Source organism: Acipenser ruthenus, chromosome 11 (genome assembly GCF_902713425.1).
Source record: "Acipenser ruthenus chromosome 11, fAciRut3.2 maternal haplotype, whole genome shotgun sequence".
NCBI lineage: Eukaryota > Metazoa > Chordata > Actinopteri > Acipenseriformes > Acipenseridae > Acipenser > Acipenser ruthenus.
Genome location: NC_081199.1, coordinates 26,881,675 through 26,891,515, shown reverse-complemented (window position 1 = coordinate 26,891,515; position 9,841 = coordinate 26,881,675). Strand labels below are relative to the sequence as shown.

The following is a 9,841-nucleotide window of genomic DNA, read 5'->3' as shown; positions in this document are numbered from 1 at the left end:
CTGAGAATAAGAAAAAAGTGAGATGGAAGTCTCCATTGAAAATCAGCAGTCGAGTTAAATAGAATATCTTTTGAAACGCCTTTCTAATAAACTGCAATATTATTGGCTGAAGCAGTTTTGAGTGAGGCTGGATTTTCATTGGTTAAAGTATTAGTGTGTGCTCCTATTGGCTAGAAAGGTTGCAGTGTTTTTGGAACAGTGCAAGATTAACAGTAGAAAGTTTGTTTGTTTGGAAGTTTGCAGGGAAGTTCGTCTGGTTGATTGGAAATTTGCAGGTCTGTACAGTGTTTTGTATCAATGAATTGACAAATTAATTAATGAATTATTAGATGAATTAACAAATACGTTTACGATTACTGTATGAATTGACAAATTGCTGGACAAATTGACCAGTTCATGAATTGACAAATTAATTGCTGGATAGTTTTGGCACAAATGGCGCTCCATACAGGTGAGACGTAGTTGTAAGTGACTCTGCAGCTGATGCATAGTTCACACACCCTAGTCTTTGTAAGTCGCCTTGTATAAAGGTGTCTGATAAATAAACAAATAATAAAGGGGTGTTGCAGTGACCCACAATTTTATTGTCTTTATGTAGGCTTTACTTCCATCCTATTACCAACCAAATACAATTTCTGAAAAAAGGGGTTAGAGTTTCTTTACTACATCTTTTTTTTTTCCTTCAGAAATCTGATGGCAATATTAAGCAAAATAAGGGAAAATTGAAATTCTATGATATCAACTTTATTTCAAATCACAGCTATAAATACAGAACTCAGTATGGATGGACGAATTTTTTTTTTTTTTCAATATTACAGTAATGCATCATAGATTCATATTTCTCAAGAACTTGTGCTGATGAATTTCTTATCCAAGTTTTATTTTATTTATGTATTTAATTATTTATTTATTTAGCAGACGTCTTTATCCAAGGGTGTAAAACACAAAAGAAGAAAGCATGAGGATACTTTATTTACCTGTCTCTGACAATATGATTCTTTTAATTTCTTTAAATGTGTCGTCATCTTCACTTTGAAATGGATTTCACTGTTGTCCTGAAAAATAAGGGTAAGATTTTACTTTCTTTTTTGGCATACTTTGTTTCACTAGATTACATTTAGAACATATTTTGGGCAAATGAGGGCAAGGGTGTCTGATTAATGCTTGAAGTGTATTTTAGGAAAGCAGCCATGAAGACCTCAAGTAGTTGTATCGAAAGACACATGCATGTAGCTGCCTACTGTATTTACATATTTGTATTCAGTAGCTATGGTACACATGTCCTTTAGTGGCAGTCTTCAGGAGGCAAGCAGAAATTGCAATACAAAAAGACAAAGCAACAAAGGTTTATTAATACATTTTAAAAAGAGGAACTAGAAGATTTCAGTTGGATAATTATTTTATTTGAAAATTGATTTGAAAAGTGTAATAGTTATTAGTAGATAGATTATATCAACTACATTTTCCCCAATTAATGTCTTATTGCTGTTCTGTATGATTTTCTACTTTTGTTTCTGCTTTCATTTTTTGCCATGCTTACTTATTCTAGCAAAAAACAAACACTTCTGAAAAGACACCTCTAGGCTGTGAGGTGGTGAAACACAGCTGTGCACTAAGAGATAAAAGTGAAGCCTGTGCAATGTTCATATGCTTCACCACCTCACTTACTCCCATGAATCTGCAGTCATTTCTTTTCATAGGAATAGTAAAATTAGGCATGGGAAATGATGATCTAATGCAGAAACAAAGAGACTCATACAGATGACACACAGTACGATACTAAGCATTAGGTGTTAAATCTGCTTTCAGTGAACAAGAGAACCTCTGTCATGATATTAATGGGGTGTAGGCAGTTCTTCAGAGACAGAAATACGAATTATAAAATAATCCGTATTTGACTAGGCCTATTCTTTCCCTCCTTTCCTTAAACATTTGTAGTTCTTGCATTTTAACTTAAATCTTTTTACAGTCAAATTGTTCTCCATTTCTATTCTAGTTTTGTTTTGACTTAATCATTGCATGAAACTATGCTGGCATCAAGTGAACAATTTCTGATTCATGCTTGTTGTAACTGGTCAAATTCAAAAAGATGTCACGATAGTCAGCACAAGCCTTTATGATAAGGATTCCAATGGCTGCCACAGTCAGGCACCCCATGAAAATGACCAGCAAATCCAGGCAGGTCCAAAGCAACTCTGGATAGTCAGGCAACACTGTATAAAGGCCCAGTGTTTTCAGTTTAACAACTTTTACCCCAAAATTCACAAAGGAATACAGCTATTCCTGATTTATATGGTCTACAAAAATATTTACATTTTGAAAATTAACACTAGGACGATGCTATATTATAGCCTAAAACACCATCTACCATTGGTAACTATTAAAATGCACCAGCTCTTATTGCTTTATAAATATCTGTCACAAATTTTAAATTCTTGAAAACAAAAGGCTGACATTTCTAGGAAATGGTATAAGAAATGGAAAATGAAGATCCTTTGTTACATACAGCACACAAAAAAATCAAAATCTCACAAATGTAACTCCCACAAAAGTTTTTGTCTTACCTGCCCGATGACTTTGAGTTTGATATATTCTCCATCCTTCTTGTCTCCCGAATCGTGACTTGAAGGCTTTGTATCCTGAAGGTAAAAAGAGAATACCCTTTAACAACTTGAAGGCGGTGACGATGATTATAAGCTGTTTTAAAACGATGATTTACTAAGCTGTTTCAAAAAAGGTATCGTCATTGTACAAAACAAACAAAAGTAATCCTTCAGTAATTTAACGCTGATCAGGACCTTTCTGTTCTGTGGAGTGGATGCTGTAAACTGCAATATGTTCTACATTCTAGCATTGACTGCACTGTATTATACAAAACAGCTACTTACCAGCCTTTTATCCATCTGTGAGATTTTGGGCATTATTACTAAAACTCTCTCTAAGTCCGAAATCAGGAAAAAAATAAATCCGAAAATTCAAAATAATAAAACAGATTTCACAGGGCTCTACTCATGTACTTAATGGGGACATAGTACACATTTTATGCTTGAATTCAGTTTGGCACGCCGCTGGAGTATCAGCTTGAAACAGGGGTAACCCTCCCCAAAGAAACAGTACTGCTGGGGTTGAAACCTAAATTCAGTTAACATGGAAGCATTTTTTGTTTTTATTTATGTGCCAGTCATAAGTCTGAGCCCACCACTAAAAATACTTTAAACTGCACAGATTGTGACAAAATGCAAAAGTTTCTGATTTTCAAACACTAAAAACATTCCAAAAATACGTAGTGATCATATTTTGTTTACATTTTTATCATTCAAATCTAAGGTATTGGCAAGTAATGCAATTTAGGGCTGAAATTACAAAATCGAGTGGCGTACTTGCAAACAATTTTATGAGTTACAATGTATTGTTCATTATGTATTTGCAGTAAAAGAATATTTGAGAAAAACAGGATTGTGCAATTAGGAAACTATCTATTACCAACTGCTTCAAAATATCTCTTGAAACTATATATACGAGTGGAGTAGGACCATTTGCTGGAAGTTACAAGAATGTTTTTTTTACAGTTGATCTACCAACTACAAAATCACATTTATCCATCATTCAAGAACCCTTTGGAGGACTACATGTAGCTATGAATGCATCTGGTCATGTATCATGATATCATGTGAAGGAAGTAACACAATTCATCGATACAAAACAGATATATACCACACCTCCAGAAATTGACTAAATGTCACCAAGAAAACATTGTCACAACCTGGGTGCCCTGTCCTGTTTTGTATGTATGTCTGTAAACTGCTTGTCTCTTCTAGGACTACATCACACAAATTGACTAGACAGCAGAATGGTATTTCATAACATTAAAGTGAACACAAACACGGGGAACCTGTCGGGTCTTGCCCCATGCAGTGAGCACTATAATAAGATACCACCAGAAAAACAGTTAGGGACAACATTAAGAGAGAGCAACCATTATGGCAAGCCATCCCTGTGGTTAAATCCATCGAATGTAACTGCTAGACATTATCTCTCGATGGGGATACATCAGAGATGGAAATAAGACTCAGTTTCACCCATTTCAGGTTTTATTACGAGCATGATTAACTACAGTGTATAGGTAACAAGCGCATGTATGTCTTAGTAAACATAATAAAACCATTAATGGATTAAACTGCTATGCAATGGTAGTCTAATTTCCATCCTTGTACATATACACAACCCCCAGCAGCAGGGACATAGTACTGTATGCATGTATGTTTATATGTCACACTTTACACTTTTTCTGTTTTAAACCCAGTATATCAAGAGAAGCACTTATCCAATTGTGATGAAACTTCATCCATTCTTAGCATCAGAATGAGGATACAAGGACCTACCTGTCTGTCTTACGCAAGTCAAACCTTCATCTTGAACTACTCTCCTAAATTTGATAAAACTTGGTTAAAACACTTACGTTTTTAAGTGTATAAGAATATGGAGATTTACCTGGGTACCTGTCCGTTCGAATGTCACATTTAAAAATGTAAGTTACAATGGTTGTATGTCACAGTGACTGACTTGTTCATGATACAGATTTTGTATTCAGAGTAGTGGGGTGGAACACAAGTTACTAACATGCAGTGCATGTTAAGCTTGACAATACTGCTAGCTCACTACCTGCAGTACACGTTTGGAAATGTCAATAATGTCACCAACTGCATGTTTGCCATTTCCTAGTCATCTGTCACCCATATGCTAGCATCAGGGATATTGAGGCGCATTCTCCTTCACAACTTAAACATGTGTGGATTATTATTATTATTAATAATAATAATAATAATAATAATAATAATAATAATAATAATAATAATAATAATAATAATAATAATCTTCTTAGAAAGAGGCTGTAGCAAGCAACGCAATTTCCCTGCACTGAGCTTTTTCACAGGAAACAAACATCTACTTCCCAGCTTCAGGTCAAACCACTCATATACCTGGAGAATATGATGGCAACTACACAAGAAAGGAAATGGCAGTAAGAGACAAATGACACATGCCACCTATAGTTTCAAGTAATGAGGGACTTTTTCCAATGAATGATGGGAGGACAATGTTTCCTTCATAAAATAGTCGGGAAATAAATGTACAAAATTGAAGTGGTGGGTTTGTGATGTGGAACTAAAGTCTACTAGTGGGCAACGTTAATTAAACTAATTTCACTTTTGATATTAGACAAATTACATACGAGTTACTGTAATCTTAAAAAGTAGTTTTACATACTTAGGAAGGCTTTTACCTTCTTTATCCTATTATAAGAAGAGCAAAATTCCGTTGGGAAAATAAGGCGATTACACATTTTTAGTTTCGGTTTTTCTTTCTGTGAAATAAACGGTGTAATATGCAACACCCTATTCCTCTCTCTTGCTTCACGAACCGCATTAACACGATAAGCATTAGAGTTAGTTAATGGGGGGAGCTTGTGACAACAGCAAAAAACCGATGCTGAGTGACAAACGAACACACAAGGCAATGGAAGCAGCGGTAAACAAACTGGCCAACCACATTATTTAAAGATTTAAAACGAGCAAGGACAGCAACAGCTTTACCCTCGACCATAATGATTCTCTCTCTGTTTCTGTTGTTTTTGTCCATTTAGGGAAGTTTTCTTCTACATATAACTTCCATAAATGCAATAACTGGAACACTTTCCGTAAGGACTATCTATATAGAATATTAGATAAGTTCTATAAAACGGACAAATTCTTTCAGCAACCAATTCTTGACAGAAAATATTTTATTTTATATAACTAATACCGTAAGAACATGGCTAGGCCATGTTTTTTTTCCTAACCAAAAAATGTATTAAATCCTACCAATAATTCATTTTTTCTCCATCTATTGTAGACAATACACGAGGAGCGCTGAATGTTGTCAGGTTAGTTTCTGGAAAAACTCACTTACATTATAAATAACTTATCAGACCAGTACGATACAGTTGGTAACTAATTTACTACGACTAGTACAATCAAACTTACAGGCCTCAACTTAGAATCGTATGTTTTTAGTCAACAAACACATTCTATTTTTAAATATAAATATTCGATCTCTCTTTACTGATGATTATTATTTTTTGGTTTAAATAATATGGATGAAAAAATATGTTTTTATATTTGAGTTACTGCTGGGTTGTGTGTGGTGGTGTATTTATTTACATAAATCCGTAGCCATGTCTGACTCCGTTTTATGTACATTATGTAAACTGTTTACTTACCGTATCAGACATGTTCGATCCTGTGAACCCTCCAACTGAGAAATCTAAATACTTTATGTTTTATTCTGGTGGGTATAGGCGTCCGCTCTTTTCATAAAAACACACAGATACTGACCTCATTGGAATCAGGGAGGAACTTCCTCCGGAAGTTACATCACCCACAAAAGTAGCCAAAGAGAGAGTGTTTTAAAAAGGAACTCTAGAGCCACCTTTGTGCTGAAGTCAATCACTGCCGCGAATTGTGGTGTCCTGTCATTGTGGTTCGGCGTAACACAAAAAAGGGTAACACGCTGCCCGCATATATAACCATTTTAAAACGAAGCTAATATGTACTTTAAAAAAATATATATAATAAATGAAAAGGTTAGTTCCAGAGTTACGGTAGGTTAGTTGTAGGGGTAAGATTTGTGGGAATTAAAATTATAACTTAATAATGCAAAAATACACTGGAAACTTTTTTTTTTTTTTTTTTTAAATTATAGTCGGGACAGGACGCACCTACTATATGTAGCACACACTTGTGTGTGAATGCCTTGGATAATGTAGTACATACAAGTTAAATGTCCCTGTTGTGTCTTTTTGTGTTGATTCATTGTCCTGTGTGGTTATGAGTTCTGCTGCTCTAATAAGGAGTCACTTGTTTTCTTTACCTGTCTTTCACTGATACTGTTAAACCAATCCTAATTTTTGGCCTTTGCCTTTGCATCCTCATCTCAACAAAACATGTCGCGCCAGAAATGTTTCACATGTGCAAACCTGAACCACACCGACATCCCATCTCATGCTGATAACAACTGTGCATCAACACAAGAACATAAGAAAATTTACAAACGTAAGGAGGCCATTCAGCTCATCTTGCTCGTGTGGTTGTTAGTAGCTTGATCCCAGAATCTCATCAAGCAGCTTGAAGGATCCCAGGGTGTCAGCTTCAACAACATTACTGGGGTGTTGGTTCCAGACTCCCACAATTCTCTATGTAAAAAAGTGCTTCCTATTTTCTGTTCTGAATGCCCCTTTATCTGTTCTCCATTTGTGACCCTTGGTCCTTGTTTCTTTTTTTCAGGTCGAAAACGTCCCTTGGGTCGACATTGTCAATACCTTTTAGAATTTTGAATGCTTGAATAAGATCACTGCGTAGTCTTCTTTGTTCAAGTCTGAATAGATTCAATTCTTTTAGCCTGTCTGTATATGACATGCCTTTTAAACTTGGAATAATTCTGGTCCCTCTTCTTTGCACTCTTTCTAGAGCAGCAATATCCTTTTTGTAGCGAGGTGACCAGAACTGAACGCAGTGTTCTATATGAGGTCTTACTAATTAATTGTAAAGTTTTAACATTACTTCCCTTGATTTAAATTAAACACTTTTCACTATATATCAGAGTATCTTATTGGCCTTTTGTATAGCTTCCCCACATTGTCTAGATGAAGACACTTCTGTCAACATAAACTCTTAGGTCTTTTGCATAGATTCCTTCAATTTCAGTATCTCCCATATGGTATTTATAATGCACATTTTTATTGCCTGCATGCAGTACCTGGAAAATCTGACCAATTTAGCCAATGATCTTCTAAGAATGATCTCCGTGAACGCACACATTGGCTAAATTGGTCATATTCTGCACAGAATCTAATCAGATTGATCTCCGTGAACGCACCAAGTGTCTCATTTGTAGTCGGAACACATGCACAGTCATGCAAATTAATTTGCACATGCCTAGAATATTTTTTCCTCCATCTTTGCCAAAAACTGTCACCTATCATTTTGAATCAGTACGTGAAAATGGACACCTTCGCCACCCGCCCTGAAGATACTGGCCGCACGCACCCATCAGACAGCGCCCCCGCAAACTACCCCTGGCCCAGCAGGGAGCGGCAGACCACATCCTCCGTGAAATACACACAGACATCATTGAGCCCTCTGACAGTCCGTGGCCTCCACTGTTGTGCTGGTACCGAAGAAGAGTGGTGAGTGGCAGTTTTGCATGGACTATAGGTGCCTTAATGATGTGACGGAGAAGGACACTTTCCCTTTCTGTGCACTGATGAGTCCCTGGATCTGGTGGCTGGCTCTGCCTGACTCAGCTTGTTGGATCTCCACAGTGCTATTGGCAGGATGAACTGACCCCTGAAGACGACATTCTCCATTCCAGAGGGACTGGGACCTCCAGCTGCCCCTCATCTTACTGTTCATCCATACAGGAGTCCACCAGCTGCACCCCTGCCTTGCTCATGGTGGGCAGGGAACTACAAACTCCCGCTGAGATGCTGTTCGGACCACCCCCTGGCACTGAAGCACTGCCCCCTGGACCAGAGTATGCCCGCCGCCTTCAGGACAAGCTGGACGTGGCGGGCATACTCCAAGCTGCCGGCCTCAAACAGAAGTGCAACTATGACGTACGGGAGAGGGGATGGCACTTCACGGCTGGTGAGTCAGTCTGGATTTACAATCTGAAGCGGAGGAAAGGGTGCTGCCCGAAACTTGAAAGCGCATGGAACGGGCCATGGAAAGAACTTGACCATCTGGGAGAAGTGGTCTACAGAGAAGTTGCCTCCCACTGGCTGCCACGTTGTGCTACACAGAGATCGCCTTGCTCCCTATCATGGCTGTCATTCACTGGATGAGTCGGGGCTAAGTTAATGTCCAATGAGAGATTGTGTTCTGTTCGGCTGGTTGTTGAATGCGAGGAGGGAGATGAGAGAGCAATCCATTCTCTAAAAGAGCTAAACCAATAGAAACAGCAGCTGTAACTGCTTTGACTGCACGCTGTGTCCTGCCTATTTCTTCCCACCAAGCCCATATATAGCCGGCTGCTACAATATTGTCATCTAGTCAAAACATGTTAAATGTACAAAAAGCCAAATTTAAAAAAATAGATCAGCTGTTACCATATAAACATATCTGGTATACACATAATCAGAATGATTAAACAAATAATCCATAAGATTGTTTATTTTATTTTTGAATGGCGCTAACACACAACTTAAAACATTACTCTGCTATTAACTTGCTGAGCTCGCTGATACAGTATTAAAAATAAATAAATACAACAGCAAATCCAGGACGATTAACAATTGTACTGTTTCCAACATGGATAAAAAATGAACCCTGAAAACTGTGGCAATCTCAATTTTCCCAGGATGTCTGGTAACCTTAATGTAGTTCCCCAAGACATTTTTTTGTTTTTTGCTCTACTTGTTTCCTCAGAATATGAACTACACATTAAATGTTTACTTCCTAGTCAGGTTACCTTGAATAGTTTGTTTCCTATGTGCAAAAGGACCAAGTCCAGCAGTTGTTCACATTTAGGTTTAGCAAGCGAACCAGCCACGGTGATTTTGCCAATTGGAAAGAGACCACCTCTTTAGGTGGGCTTGGTATGGTCAGAAAATATAAATGTTCATAATAATTAAGTACTCTCATAATTTGCCAATTTTCTCGTTTTTTTCAAGAGACCTTGGGGGGGAAAATGAAATTTACTTCAAAAGTTTGATGCACTTTGGTTTAACTCAACAAAAAACTGTGAAATATGACGCAGCTTTGTTCGAAATTTAACCCGAACTCTCTTTATATCCCACAACCCCCTG

At 37.3% G+C, this 9,841-nt stretch overlaps 1 protein-coding gene across 1 annotated transcript in view; it reads right to left on the bottom strand.

Moving 5' to 3' along the window:
• Window positions 1-6,492, bottom strand: part of LOC117427132 (small ubiquitin-related modifier 1) — an 8,038-nt gene extending 1,546 nt beyond the window's left edge. The window contains exons 1-3 of the mRNA XM_034045530.3: window positions 6,257-6,492; window positions 2,565-2,639; window positions 978-1,055 (exon numbers count right to left, since the gene is read on the bottom strand). Of these exons, the coding sequence (XP_033901421.1) occupies window positions 978-1,055; window positions 2,565-2,639; window positions 6,257-6,268 (165 nt within the window). The 5' untranslated portion in view covers window positions 6,269-6,492. The remainder of the gene's footprint in view (window positions 1-977; window positions 1,056-2,564; window positions 2,640-6,256) is intronic.
• Window positions 6,493-9,841: the final 3,349 nt, after the last annotated feature.